Source organism: Euleptes europaea, chromosome 7, assembly GCF_029931775.1.
Source record: "Euleptes europaea isolate rEulEur1 chromosome 7, rEulEur1.hap1, whole genome shotgun sequence".
NCBI lineage: Eukaryota > Metazoa > Chordata > Lepidosauria > Squamata > Sphaerodactylidae > Euleptes > Euleptes europaea.
Window position 1 is genome coordinate 5,353,591 of NC_079318.1, and position 15,095 is coordinate 5,368,685.

Genomic DNA, 15,095 nt, shown 5'->3' on the forward strand with positions numbered 1-15,095 from the left:
ATAGCCATGGTTTCAAACACCCCCCCACCCCGGGCGCTGGGCCCCTTTGCCCCCACTCCAGCTTGAGCTGGGAGGTTCGAGGCGCGCCCGGCCAAGCCCAGCTAGCCTTGTTGCCCATCGGCAGTTGCCCTGGGCGCCAAAGGCAGACCACGGCGTCGCCCTCCCTCCTCCTCCTCCCCCCCCCCGGAGTCTCGGGCGCGCGCCTGGCCGCCGCCTTCTCCGGGGCGAGGCGCGCGCGCGCGCCGCCGCCCGGCCCCGCCAGCCCTCCGAGGCCTCCGCGACGCCGGGCCCGCCATGGCGCTGGTGCCCTGCCAGGTGCTGCGCGCCGCCATCCTGCTCTCCTACTGCTCCGTGCTGTGCAACTACCAGGCCATCGACATGCCCGCGCACCACACCTACGGCGGCAGCTGGAAGTTCCTCACCTTCATCAACCTGGTAAGCCGCCCCTCCTCCCTGCGCCCCGGACACCTGGGCCGCGCGCCTCGCCCGCCCGCCCGCCGGCAGCAACATCCCGAGCCGACCTTGACCGTGGGGGGGGGGAGGAGGCGGGCTCGAGCGGGGCATCACAAAGGAGCCGGAGAGAGGGTGGCGCAAAGCGCCGCGGAGGTCCGGAGCGCAAGCCGGGAAAGACAGGGCGAAAACGCACGGTGGCTGGAGCCTCCTTGCTTCCCTGTTGCAGCCAGGATCCAGCCAGGATCGAACGCACGGACGTTCTTCGAACGTTCCAACCAGGATCGAACGCACGGACGTTCTTCGAACGTTCGAAGAACGTTCGAAGAACGTCCGTGCGTTCGATCCTGGCTGAATCCTGGCTGGAAGCAAGGAGGCTCCGGCCACCGTGCGTTTTCGCCCTTTGACTCCTGCCGCAAAGCTCGCCCCAGAGAAGAGGATCCTGCTCAAGTTGACGCAGACGTCAGCGCTGCCTTCCAGCCACGGTGGTTGACCTGGACCCATAGTGTCACGCGTTACAAGGAATGAAAACGTGCCTCCCCTGGGCTATCTACAACCTTTACAAAAATGGCGTGCCCGCATCAGCCCAAGACACATTTCCAAGAACGGAAATCTCATTTCAGGATGACAAGGTGTTAAATGACGTTTGAGGGTTGGTTTTATTGGATCGACTGCTTGAGGGCAGGCCAATGAAGGTATTGACATTGGGATTTGGAAGAGAAGGTGGATAGTAGCAACTGAGAATGTTTCCAGTAGTCCAATTTAAAATCCAATGATTTGGTGACTTCTTGGGACTATAGGTTTTCACAGGTAAATGTGAAACCTTATAGGTTTTCACAGGTCAATGTGTGTAGGGTTTTCAAGGCAAGAGATGTTCACAAATGGTTTGCCATTGCCTGGCTCCGTGTAGTGCCCCTGATATTCCTTGGTGGTCAGATTTATTTACTGATACAGCATAAGCCGGTAAAACACATGTATCGTTTATACAAAAGGTAAAAAGTTCTAGTAGTTCAACCAAAAACATTCCTAATTAAAATTTCCAAATAATTTATGATAGACTAAAATTGACCAAATTATGATTTAATCTAATTGCGATTGCCCAACATTAGGCATCGAACTTTATATGCAATTGCACAAAATTTGGCTACCTGTTTTGCCATCTGTGTATTCCCTTCCCAGAGGAGACTCTTAATTCTCCCTTCATCTGAGCTGACTGTGATTTGGCTGAGCAGGGGAATGATTAACTTACTCGTAGCAGGAGCACCTGAGCAAAACATGCTCTATAGACTCCAATTCCCCCGACTTACAATGGCACACCCATTCTGTTCCTTGGTGGTCTTCCATCCAAATACTGACCAGGGTCAACCTTGCTTAGCTTCCGAGATCTGGCTAGCCTGGGCTATCCAAGCCAGGTCAGGCAGACACACGCATATGACTTATGAAGAGAAAAAAAATTGTGAACAGCCAGGTTAAAGGACCATGAAGTGAAGAAAGTATGGGGTGAGATGTGCAAAACTCAAATGTAATGACAAAAAGTATCACAAAATGTAATGACAAAAAGTATGACAAAAAGGCTGTTCCCAATAGCAATAATTGACAATCTAACTAGTTTTGATCAACTAATCTTTAACAGCTGATGATTCCAAATCCTAAATCCTTGTTAAGCTTTAGGTAGATGGATTAAGCAGTTTCACAGTGGGCTCTCCCTTTGAAATTCTTTCCCTGTCGAATAATGACTAAATCAGCATCTGTGTGCCCTGTCGCTGGTTTGTGAAATGTTTAATGTCATATTTATGTCCAGTTATTATTTTACGTAGGGACTGAACTATTTGTCCTATATAAAAAGCAGAAGGGTATTGTTGACACATGATGGCATATATCATAATGGATGATGAACAAATGGATAAGCCCAAGATAGGACGTATGTGTAAAGTGTTGTCATGTTATAGCCGACTTATGGTGACCCCTTGGGATTTTCAAGGCAAGAGACATTCAGAGGTGGTTTGCCATTGCCTGCCTCTGTATAGCAACCCTGGACTTCTTTGGTGGTCCCCCATCCAACTACTAACCAGGGCTGACTCTGCTTAGCTTTTGACATCTAACGAGATGGGGCGGCCTGGGCCATCCAGGTTAGGGTGCAAGATGGTATAGCTGATGTTATTAGAGCCTGTAATAACATTGTCTGAGTGGATATGGAGAAAAAGTTGAGCCTTCTCAAACACATTACTAAAAAGGCACCTACAATAGAATTGCTAGATCTCCAGTGAGTGCAAGTGTGGTAAGCCATTCTTGTGGTAGATAACTGGAGCAAATGGGAGATGTGGGCACTAAGCAAAACCTGTAAACTGCGACCTACACAGAGTGTAGCAGGAGACACTCCAAGTGACCAGCTGATGGCTGCATAGATACCCAGAGAGAAGTGAAGAACCCCTCCGGGACTCAGGTGAGCTCTGGAGAGCGATGCATCACTGGACAGAGACCTGAAACGACCACTGAGTGTCTTGACTTCTTGCAGGACCCAAAGTGGAATGGTACTCATGGGTCAGTGGGGCAGTTCTGTGACAATGACAACAGCCTCTCTTTTGTCAGTTTATGATGTCAGAATTTTTTGAGATTGTTTATTGCGCCCTGTTCCTCAAAGATGAAATTGTGTTGTAATGATACTGTTTGCTGATTTGTTTAGTTTGAGCCCAGCAATGAAAGCATTCTGTTCTATGTGTTGTGGCTATCAAAAGGATCAATGTGGAGTTCTTTTTTCTGTAGCATTGGGTGGATGGAGGTTGATTGGTGTACCATTCACTGGTATGGTGAGAAGATAGTAGTTGTCAATCAGGGAACTGTTCAGTCAGAGGGCACAGAATCCCAGGGTCTGCCCATGCAGATGTGTCACCATCTGTAGCAGGAAGAGTTCCATCCCGCTCCGCGGGCAGACTGCGGCATCGGCAGTGCCATCCAGCCTCCCCACTCACCCTCCAACAACACCCTTATTATCTATACCCCACCTTTCTCCCCAATGGGGACCCAAAGCGGCTTACATTTCTCATCTCCATTTATCCTCACAACAACTCTGTGAGGTAGGTTAAAGTGTGTGACTGGCCCAAGGTCTCTCAGCAAGCTTCCATGGCAAAGTGGGGATTGAAACTTGGGGCTCCCACATCCTAGGCCAACACACTAACCATTATACCATGCTGGGTCTCATATATTTCTGCAAAGCGGAGCTTCCTTGGCTCAGTGGGGAACAAAACTAATTGGAATTGTTTACCTTACCTTTTGGTGGGTTCCAGTGTTTGGGACAAAAAAGCAACCCCACTGCTAAATTAATAGTTTTATTGTGTGTTTGTTTTGTGCCCAAGGTGCTTTTTTGTTTAGAAAAAAAAAAACGTAAGTGATAAGTGGCTATACTTTGGGGATATTTACTAATGTGCAGGTGACAATGATTCAGATTCCACCAGACATTTCCACTGATGGAAGAATTTGCATCACTGGCACATGGCTTTCTCACTTGTACCTTCCCAAGGCAGTCTAAATCCCCCCCCCCCAAAAAATGCTGCTCCTGGAGGGAAATCGTATCCACAAGAGCAGCATGAGGGGGGAGTCAGAGGTCTGCAGCAGGCAGGCTTGCCATTTTCTGACTGACAACAGGCAAACCCCTGCCACAATCCCTCACTTTCAATAACTTGAGGAGTGGGAGAAAAATGGGGAGCAGTGGCAGTGGTGACACTCTAGGAATTTCCCCAAACTCTAAGTAAAGACCTTAGAAACTGGAGGAATTCCTAGATCATAACCCAGAAGTGATGTCACATCCCCCAAACACTCTAAGAATTTCCCCATTCTCTATGGCCTTTAACATAGAGTTTGGGAAAATTCCTAGGCCATCACAGAGGATGTGACATCACATCCCCAAAAATTTCACACTTCCCAGGCACTTCCCTCTAGGTCTCTCAGGATTTGCTAGTGCAGGGCTGGCAATCCTAGCGGAAGGTGAGGAAACGATTCCCCTGCCTTCCATCAGCAGAAATCCTTCATGGGATCCAACCCAATGTCTTAAAAAGGGGAAAGTTGTAGAGTCACTTTTCAATGCATTCTGCCAAAAAGGTGAAATAAGGAAAATTTTCGTCCCAGAAAATTGGTAAATGGGTTATTTAAAATAATTTACATTTATAAACTTGGATATTTCTCAGCCTTTTAGTAAGGCCAAATATTGTTTAAACTTCATAGATGTAAAAGGTGTAAAATAATCCTGTCATCAATAATTGTTTTGTGAGAGTTACTTGTAAGAAGACGTTTATTCTGAAAGTCAGCAAAAGAACTCTAGATTCTATGTATCTTGTTTGAATTCTTTGAATTATTGCCACAATATACTTGAACTTGCTTTTATCCAAACTTGCAATTAACACAATATGAAATTAAGCATGGTACAAAGCAGCATAAGATCTTTGTTAGATACAACTGGGGTACATTGTCATAAGGACTAAGTAAATCCTATAGCAAACAGATTCCTCAGCCTCTTATGAGTTTGCTATTGCAATCTTGCTAACTCTCAGTTGTCAGAATCACTGAAAGACTTGGCCTGAAAAGTCATCTGATGCTGATAATCCTTTCTGATAATTTTATTATTGCATAGCTGAGAATGCTTTTGTTTCTCCTGTATAGAACCAGAAGTATTCTATCAGCTAGCATTTAATGAACTTTTAAAAATATTGTTCACATCTCTGTGCATTGCAAACTATCAGTTCCTCGTAAGCTGAACTATGTTTTCCCTCTTATAAGTCACTAGGGCATTCCTTCTGTTGAAATAAAATTCAGATTCATGCCTTAATCTTCTGAACGACGTACGTCACACATGTTGGATAATGTACTTCAGCGATCATTTGTAAATGGATTTGGCTGTGTGAAACAGGAAAATCCTCTTGCAAATGATACCTAAAGTGCATTGAAAGTGCATTATCCAAGGTGTGTGAAAGCAGCCTAAGTTGTAAACATGGCCTTCTGTGATACTTTATTGACTCAGGGTAAACATCAAAGGTTGGGATAAGCACCATCAGAAGCTCATGGATTGGAGTGTACTCATTGCGCACACCAGGCTTTTATGAAGTTCATTGTAAAGCAAGAGAGCTCCAGGTAGTCCTTCCATGTGGAAATGGCAGATAACCCCAGGGATCTCTGTAACACCCCCCGTTTCCCATTGGGAGTAGGGTTGCCAGCTCTGGACTGGGAAATACCTGGAGATTTTGGAGGTGGAGTCTGAGGAGGGCAGGGTTTGGAGAGGGGAGATACTTCAGTGCCATAGAGCAGTGATGGCGAACCTTTTAGAGACCGAGTCACCGCGTCCAGCCCGGAGATGGCCGCACTTGCGCTCCTGTGCCGGCTTATCCGCCTTGCGCCTTCGGAGCGCAGCAGCAGCAGCGCCCTTCCTTCCCTCGCTCCAGCAGCCGGTGCCCGAGGCGAGCTGTCCCCTCCGCACAGCGCCGAACTCAGGCGAACTCTGTGCTGGGGCGACGATGCACATGCCCACAGAGAGAGCGACGGTGCACATGCCCACGCGTGCCATAGGTTCACCACCACTGCCATGGAGTCCAATTGCCAAAGCTGCCATTTTCTCCAGGGTGTCAGGTCTGTGTCTCAGTTAGTTTCGTTTTCCCACCAACTTGCTTTCAAGTTTCTTTCAAGGTTTGTTTTGCATATCTGGACTCTTTGAAGCCGACAGCAGTCCGTGAGAACCACGGCGCCTCTGGACTGTTTGTAATCTGTAATCTTTTGAAGCTGTACTGTACTGTTGAGTGCTTTTTTCAATGCTTTTATATTATCAAGTGCAAGCCAGTATGCCCCATTGCTGTCTTAGGTTTTCTGTGCTCTTCTAACCTTTCTGACCAGTAAAACCAGCTTCTTTGGACAACTTCGTCTCCTGTTGTGGTTTGTGGTTCTTGTTAGGCCAAGTGCTCACACAGGGGAACTGAGTTCCAACGCCAGGAGATCAGTTGTAATAGTGGGAGATCTCCAGCCACCACCTGGAGGTTGGCAACCCTAAATCCAGGAGAGGCTTTCACTAAATGATTAGTAGTCTCATTCTTTAGTCTTCCAGGTTAAGAGACACTAAAGGGACAGACTGTGGTCTTATTTCAAACTATATGATACCTCTAATCTGGGATTCAGGAACTCTGGGTCCAGTCATTTGTCATTTTCTCGCATAGTGCAGATTGGTTGTTATTTTCTTACTGTCCTCAGACTACATAGTTTCATCCATAATTGTCCCTGAGAGTTACATTTTTAAGCCTTAAGGTGCTGTCTAAACCTTCAACCCTTTCCAGTGAATAAATAAAACTCGTTTGTTTCTTTGTTTACCTTGGGACTCCTGTGTTATTATAGGGTGGACAACATATTTTCCTGATTAAAAATGAAAACAGGAGAAAGAATAAGAGGCCTATTACACCTGCACACTTCGAGTAGGAGGGGAAGGAAGCCTTAAACCATCACTTGTTACCACGAGTGATGGCTTACCTGGCATAAGGACCTGTGCACTTACAACAAGAAGAACTTTAAGAACCCCCTTGGTTCAGCTGAAGGATCACCAGCAAATGCTCACGGTGGTGTCTAGGGTTGCAAATCTCCAAATGAGGCTTGCAGTTCTCCAGGAATCCAGCTGATCTCCGGACTACAGAGATCAATTACCCTGGAGTAAATGGCAGCTTTGGAGGGTGCTCTGTGGCATCACATCCCTGCAGAGCATCCTTCCATCCCCAAACCCCATCCTCCCAGGCTCTGCCCCCAAATCTCCTAACCCTAGTGGTGACTATGAATAATGCAACCTCAGTTAATAAAAACAATAAACCATAAATAATAAAACCATTATAACCACTAATTGCTACAGTGCATGTAGAGAAGGCTGATCCAGGTTTGGCTTGAGCTGTAGTCTTTGTTAGTCTGGAGGTTTTTCCTGTCCTGAAAACCTCCAGACTAACAAAGACTACAGTCTACAATAGCCATGCAGATTAGCTTTGGATTTCACACATTAACAGATCAGGATACAGTGGTTCCATATTAACATACCACACCCTCATTAGCACATTATCTTGATACTTACAGGACAATGATTAGCACATTACCTTTGATACTTTTTGCAGGACAATGATTCAGCTCAAACCCAACCCCTTTCTGACTATATATTACTCTTCCTACACACTTGACACTGAGAGACACTGTTCTTCAGTGTTACTCCTCTGAAGATGCCTGCCACAGCTGCTGGCGAAACGTCAGGAAAGAAAATACCAAGACCACGGTCACACAGCCCGGATAACCTACAAGAACCAAACGTTTTATTTGTTTTTTTATCTTATATTTTGGAAATGTACATCCAGTTTTTTTTCCTTTAAATTTTTTTGGGGCCCCCAAGAGAGTGGGGCCCTAAGCTATAGCTTGTTTAGCTTATACGTAAATCCGGCACTGAGGCTAATGATGGAATTCCTCAGCTCAATATAAAAGCTCCAATATAATAAGGCATAAGGTGAAAATTCAGGATTCCCAGCCTTACATGGACAATATCTCTCCTGATGAGAAATTCTCAAAAATCTACCATAAAGGATTACTGAAGGCAGAAAGTTGAACCTGAAACATAAGAGCTCTCAGACTTATGAAGATTTAAGATGGAATAAATATGGAGCAGGAGCCCCATAAACTGGCATTATATAATTTGCAGTAGGGGAACATGTTCTATTTGCTAGAGAGTGCAAAATTTGTCTATCAATATCCAGCAGTCTCTGACGCAGCAATCTAAAGGCCTGCTGTTTCCCTAGCATAAGGAGCAAGTCAAATGGAGAGCCAACTGAATTAATTTTCTGCAGAGCCATATGTGACCACTTACTTAAGCAGGAGTCTGTTAACATAGTGTGCACATAGTTAGGATGATGGGATTCTTTACCCTAAATAAAACAGTTTTCTCTTAAAGATAAATAGAATTTATTTAGAAGTATATCAACATGACAGTTTCAGTAAAGTTTATAAGTGTAATGGTTTCAGATAGGTACAGTTCTTCGTTTTCTAAAGTTCCTTAAATAGACCTAGCCACAAAGGCTTATTTTCTCACTTGACATTTAGGTTAATGATATCCACATAGGCTTATTTTCTCACTTCCTCACCGGCATATTTCCCTCACTAGCCACTTAAGCTTATAGCGTTCTCATAAAACACAGATTTCTCTCATACTCCACTGCACACTAAATCCCTTCACCCACACAATTTTTTTTCACCTTGCACACTGAACAAATCCTTTCTCTCCAAACCAGTCAACTCAGCCCCATAGGGTGCAGCTACCATCCAATCATAACATACTTCAGTCACCCAACCCCCCTTTCTTACTCCAGAGGCCTACATTTTTTTTATAATATTTTTTTATTTTCTACTTAGATCACATTCAGTTCCATCATTCAATTTAACATAATTGTACATCATAAACAATATTTATCTAAACAATATAAATCCTAACTTATTGACTTCCCCTCTCCCCTCTTCTATCTATTTGATATCTCTGTTTTCCCCTTTGCATTTAAATTCTAATTCATTATAACATTTCATTTATAAATTTAATTACATATCTCATCAACTTAAAATCTAAATATTAACATTAATATTATTTCTAGTTTAAACAGTTGAATTAGATCAAAACATAACCTTTTATATTTCCCAGGTTAAATTCATTTACTGTATATACTCGCGTATAAGCCGAGTTTTTCAGCCCAAAAAAAGGGCTGAAAAAGCCGAACTCGGCTTATAAGCGGGTCAATACGGTAGAGGAGGGAGGGGGGAGGAGGGAGGAGGGAGGGGTGAACTTACCTCCATCACCGCCGCCATCGCCCCCGGGCCCGTGCACCTTTCCCCGGCTGGCAGCGGCCTGCAGGGGCCTCCTGCAGGCCCAGGAGGGCCGCGCGGCCGAGCCCGCGCGGCTTCCTCCGACCGGCAATGGCCTGCAGGGGCATCCTGCAGGCCCAGGAGGGCCGCGCCGCCGCCAGGCCCGCGCAGCTTCCTCCAACCGGCAGCGGCCTGCAGGGGCCTCCTGTAGGCCCAGGAGGGCCACGCCGCCGCCGCCGAATCGCTGCCTCTCGGGGTGGGTCGGGAGGGCCCGGGAGGCTGGCGGGAGGGCGACCTGGAGCAGGGGCGAGATCATCCCTGCGCTCTAAAATGGCGGCTGCCATTTTAGAGTGCAGCATTACCGGTAAAGGGAATTTCTTATTGACCCTCGGCTTATACACGGGTCAATAAGAAATTCCCTTTTCTGGCCTCAAATTTGGGAGGGTCGGCTTATACCCGAGTATATACGGTACACAGTATATTGTCCATGCCTCCCATTCTCCCACAAATTCCATATTCTCCTTTTGATTTACTAATGCAGTGAGTTTAGCCATTTCTGCTAGTTCCAACATTTTATTAATCCAGTCAGTCTTATTTGGTGTCTCAGACAATTTCCATTTTGCTACATAAACCAATCTTGCAGCTGTAGTGGCATATATCAAAAAAGATCTCTGAGTCAATATAGATTCCAGTATCATACTTAACAACACCATTTCTGGAGTTTTAGGGATATTTTGTTGTATTATCAGTCTTAATTCATTATAGATCATATCCCAAGTGTTCTTGGCTTTTTCACATAGCCACCATACATGGTGAAAAGAACCAATCTCATCTTGACATTTCCAACAATTTGGTGACATTGTTCTATACATTTTAGCTAACTTTTTTGGTGTCAAATACCACCTGTTGATCATCTTGTAAATATTCTCTCTTAACGATTGTGAAAGTATACATTTCATACCTCTTGACCAGTCTTTCCCATCTATTCAAAGGAATGTTGTAACCCAGTGTCTGTGCCCAAGTTATCGTAGGTTTGATTTGATCTTGTTCTGTATATATTATCAACAACATCTTATACATCTTCGAAATTAGATGATCATTGTTATCCAATAACATTTGTTGTAAAATTGATTTATCTTTAATAAAACCTATTTTTATATCCTGTATATATACAGATTTTATCTGATGATATTGAAACCAAGTCAGATGTTCTTTTAAGTCTTCATGATCCTTTAGGGCGCATTTATTACCCTCCCATAACAATAAATCCTGGTATGTTACAAATTGAGATGGTCTCAGTGGTCGTAATGTTAACATTTCTTGTGTAGAGATCCATAGAGGTGTTCTGGTTTCTAAAAGATGCTTATATCTTAACCAAGTTTTTATTAAGGAAGACTTTACAATATGATGTTGAAAAGCTGTGTGGTTTTTAAGTTTATCATACCATAAGTAACCATGCCACCCAAATCTGTTGTCAAAACCTTCTAAATCCAATAACCGCGTATTTTTAATTGTATCCAGTCCTTCAGCCATACCAAAGTCGATGCTTCTGCATATAGTTTAAAATTTGGAAGAGCAAATCCTCCTCTTTCTTTAGAGTCGACCAAGTATTTATAGGCAATTCTAGATTTTTTCCCTTGCCAGACAAAATTCAACAAGTCCTTCCTCCACACATCAGAGTATTTTGTTTGTGTAATTATTGGCAAATTCTGAAACAAAAACAACAGTCTTGGTAAAATATTCATTTGTATTACTGAAATATGACCCAAAAAAGAAATATTTTTATTGGACCACACTATCATGTCTTTTTTAGCTAATTCCCATAGTTTAACATAGTTGTTAACTGTTAAGTCTTTACTTTTGTTTGTAATCCTAATACCTAAATACTTTACTTTGTTTGTTTTCTCCCATCTTAAAGTATTTATAAAGTATTTTTGTTCTTCTTTTGAGAGATTCTTAAACAATATCTGAGTCTTATCTTGGTTGATCCTAAATCCAGAGACTTCACCATATTGCTTCGGTATATCCAACAAATTTTATAGATTGATTCGGGTCATTCAGGATGAGTAGTAAGTCATCTGCAAAAGTTCTCATTTTGAATTCTTGTTTGTTTACCGTGTATACTCGAGTATAAGCTGAGTTTTTTAGCCATGATTTTTGGCTTAAAAAACTCACCTCGGCTTATACTCGGGTCAATACGGTAATTCACTTGCCGGGCCCTCTCCCAGCGCACTCCCGCCGGCCAGCTGATGGGTGGGCTGTCCCGCCTTCTCCCCCCACCCCACCCGATTGCGCCTTCTGCGCGGCGGCGACTTTTTCCCCAATCCACCCCACCCCACCTGATCGCGCCTTCTGTGCGGTCCTTTTTCAGTCTGTATTTTACTGATTATCTTCTTCTCCATAGAGTCTCTTAATTGACTGGCCAAATGTTTGCCTGGGCGATTTGCATGTTCAAAGTATCTTTGCTTCGCATTTTTATTCATTTCTTCCATAACCACCAGGTTGAGTTGATGTTTAACAACCTTAATCCTAACAGAGTATTTTTCCTCTGGTCTTCTTTAGATCCCATTATAAGTTGTTGTTCTAAAGTTTGTAATTCCCAGAGTATATCATTTGTTTGTTGTAATTGTTTTTTCCTCCATGCAGTATTCTTCTGAATCATAAATCCTCTCAACACAGCTTTAAGAGCATCCCAAATTATATTTAAACTGGTTTCTCCATTCATATTGATCTCAAAAAAGTCCTTAATAAGGGTATGTATTTCTTTTCTCATTTTGTCCTCTCGTAATAGTCTATCATTCAACCTCCATCTGAATGCTTGTCTATTATTCCATTCAAAAGATTATGGTCTAAAAAAGTTCTAGGTATTACTTGTACCTTACGTAATTGCGTGAATATAGATTTACTTGCCCATATCATGTCAATCCGGGAGTGTGAGTCATGTCTTGCGGAATAGAAGGTATATTCTTTCGATGTCGTATTCATTGTTCATTGTTCTCCAAATGTCTTGTATTTTAAATTCCTCAATAAGTTGAAAAAAAGTCTTAGGAAGGCAGCCTTCCTTATCATCCTTGGCCTTTGATTTTTTATCAATTGCACAATCTATAACTCCATTGAAGTCACCCATTAACAGTATTTGTTCTTCAGCATGTTGCAATAAAATATCATGAAGCTGCTTATAGAATTGTGCTTTACCCTCATTAGGTGCATAGATCCCTATCACCAATGTTTTTTGGCCTAATATCTTGGCTCTGATTATAAGTATTCTGCCCTCTTCATCTTTATATACTAATTCTGGAGCAAATGAGGCATGTGCATAGATAACTACTCCTTTAGTTTTTGTATTTGATGAAGAGATGAAGATTTGTCCCAGTGAGTTTCTTTCTAGGTACTTTTTGTCTTTCCTAGAAATGTGAGTTTCCTGCAAACATATTAAAGAGTATTGTCGAAGGCTTTCACAGTCAGAGTTCATTGGTTCTTGTAGGTCATACGGGCTGTGTAACCGTGGTCTTGGAATTTTCTTTCCTGACGTTTCGCCAGCAGCTGTGGCAGGCATCTTCACAATGGTAACACTGAAGGACAGTGTCTCTCAGTGTCAAGTGTGTAGGAAGAGTCAGAGAGGGGTTGGGTTTGAGCTGAGTACTGTCCTGCAGAAGTAATGTGCTAATCATTGTCCTGTAAGTATCAAGATAATGTACTAATGAGGGTGTGGTATGTTAATATGGAACCATTGTATCCTGAAGTGATCTGGTAATGTGTGAAGTCCAAAGCTAATCTCCATGACTATTGTTGACTATAGTCTTTGTTAGTCTGGAGGTTTTTAGGACAGGAAGCCAAGCCTTATTCATTCTTAAACTCTCTTCTTTTCTGTTAAAGTTGTGCTGATGTTTATGAATGTCAATGGCTTCTCTGTGCAATCTGACAAAATAGTTGGTAGAATTGTCCAGTCTTTCAGTGTCTTGGAATAAGACCCTGTGTCCTGTTTGTGTCAGTCCATGTTCAGCCACTGCTGATTTCTCAGGTTGGCCAAGTCTGCAGTATCTTTCATGTTCTTTTATCCTTGTTTGTATGCTGCGTTTTGTGGTCCCAATGTAAACTTCTCCACAGCTGCAAGGTATACGATATACTCCTGCAGAGGTGAGGGGGTCTCTTTTGTCTTTTGCTGATCGTAGCATTTGTTGTATTTTCTTGGTGGGTTTAAACACCGTTTGTAGGTTATGTTTTTTCAAAAGTTTCTCCATCCCATCAGTGACTCCTTTAATAAATGGCAAGAATACCTTTCCTATGGGAGATTGTTTTTCCTGAGTTTTCTGATTTTTGTTTGGTTTAATGGCCCTTCTGATTTCATTCTTGGAATAGCCGTTTGCTAGCAGTGCGTGATTTAAATGATTAGTTTCTTCCTTGAGAAACTGTGGTTCACAGATCTGTCTTGCACGGTCCATTAATGTTTTGATTATTCCTCTTTTCTGTCGGGGGTGAGATACAGGCCTGACAGGTGGTTGGAGTTTTTGTGTAAGTAGCGATCTGTGTGAGTTGGTTTCCGGTAGACCTTGTGACCTAACTGAAAGTTTGTTTTACGGATGACAAGGGTATCAAGAAATGGGAGTTTACCCTCAATTTCCTTTTCCATGGTATACTGAATGTTTGGATGGATATTATTAAGATGGTTTAGAAAGTCCATTAATTTTTCTTCACCATGGCTCCAAATGGTAAATGTATCATCTACAAACCTGAACCAGACTGTAGGTTTGTAAGGTGCCGATTCTAATGCTGTCTTTTCAAAATATTCCATGTAAAAATTTGCTATTACTGGACTGAGTGGACTTCCCATAGCTACTCCATCAATCTGTTCATAAAATTCTTGATCCCATAGGAAATAACTTGTGGTCAAACAATGGTGAAATAAGGCTGTTATGTCTTCTGGAAAAATCTGGTTAATCAATGAGATTGTGTCTTTTACTGGAACCTTGGTAAAGAGGGATACAACATCAAAACTGACTAATATATCCTGTGGATTGAGTCTCAACAGACTGACTTTGTTGATGAAGTGAGTTGAATCAAAAGGTCTCCAATCTTTCAGTCCTGAAGTATACTGATTCTAATATAGCCTCCCAGCTAATTCGCCATATTTTCTTGTGATTTGGCCTCCAAATCAAAGTAAAAATCAAATTTAAAATATCAAGGCACCATAGAGTATAAGGATGCTCTAGGTCGGCTTCTTGGACAGGAAATAGGAAGCACCGCAGACCTTCTGTTGTCTCCTTTCTGTGATCAGAGAGGTAGGATGAGTTTACCTGTTGCACAGGGAAACGCACTTCCGGTCCTACGATGTCACTTTGCAGCCAGTTTTCTCTACCCGCACCGAATACAAGGTGCCTCTATCTTGCAACAAGGCTGAAGATCTTTACCGTGGAGGCCCTTAACTGGAGGAGGGACTTCGTAACTTCCTCCTTCTCTCCCAGATATCCCAGCATTATTATTGGAAGTTAGTATGTCATTTCAAGGAGCCCCATGGCGCAGAGTGTTAAGCTGCAGTACTGCAGTCAAAAGCTCTGCTCACGACCTGAGTTCGATCCTGATGGACGTCGGTTTCAGGTAGCCGGCTCAAGGTTGACTCAGCCTTCCATCCTTCCGAGGTTGGTAAAAGGGGTACCCAGCTTGCTGGGGGTAAAGGGGAGATGACTGGGGAAGGCACTGGCAAACCACCCCGTAAACAAAGTCTGCCTAGGAAACGTCGGGATGTGACGTCACCCCATGGGTCAGGAATGACCCGGTGCTTGCACAGGGGACCTTTACCTTTACCT

At 43.4% G+C, this 15,095-nt stretch overlaps 1 protein-coding gene across 2 annotated transcripts in view; it reads left to right on the top strand.

Moving 5' to 3' along the window:
• Positions 1-294: 294 nt before the first annotated feature.
• Positions 295-15,095, top strand: part of AIG1 (androgen induced 1) — a 154,612-nt gene continuing 139,811 nt past the window's right edge. For both annotated transcript variants that reach the window (XM_056852952.1, XM_056852953.1), the window contains exon 1: positions 295-435. In XM_056852952.1, the coding sequence (XP_056708930.1) occupies positions 295-435 (141 nt within the window). The remainder of the gene's footprint in view (positions 436-15,095) is intronic.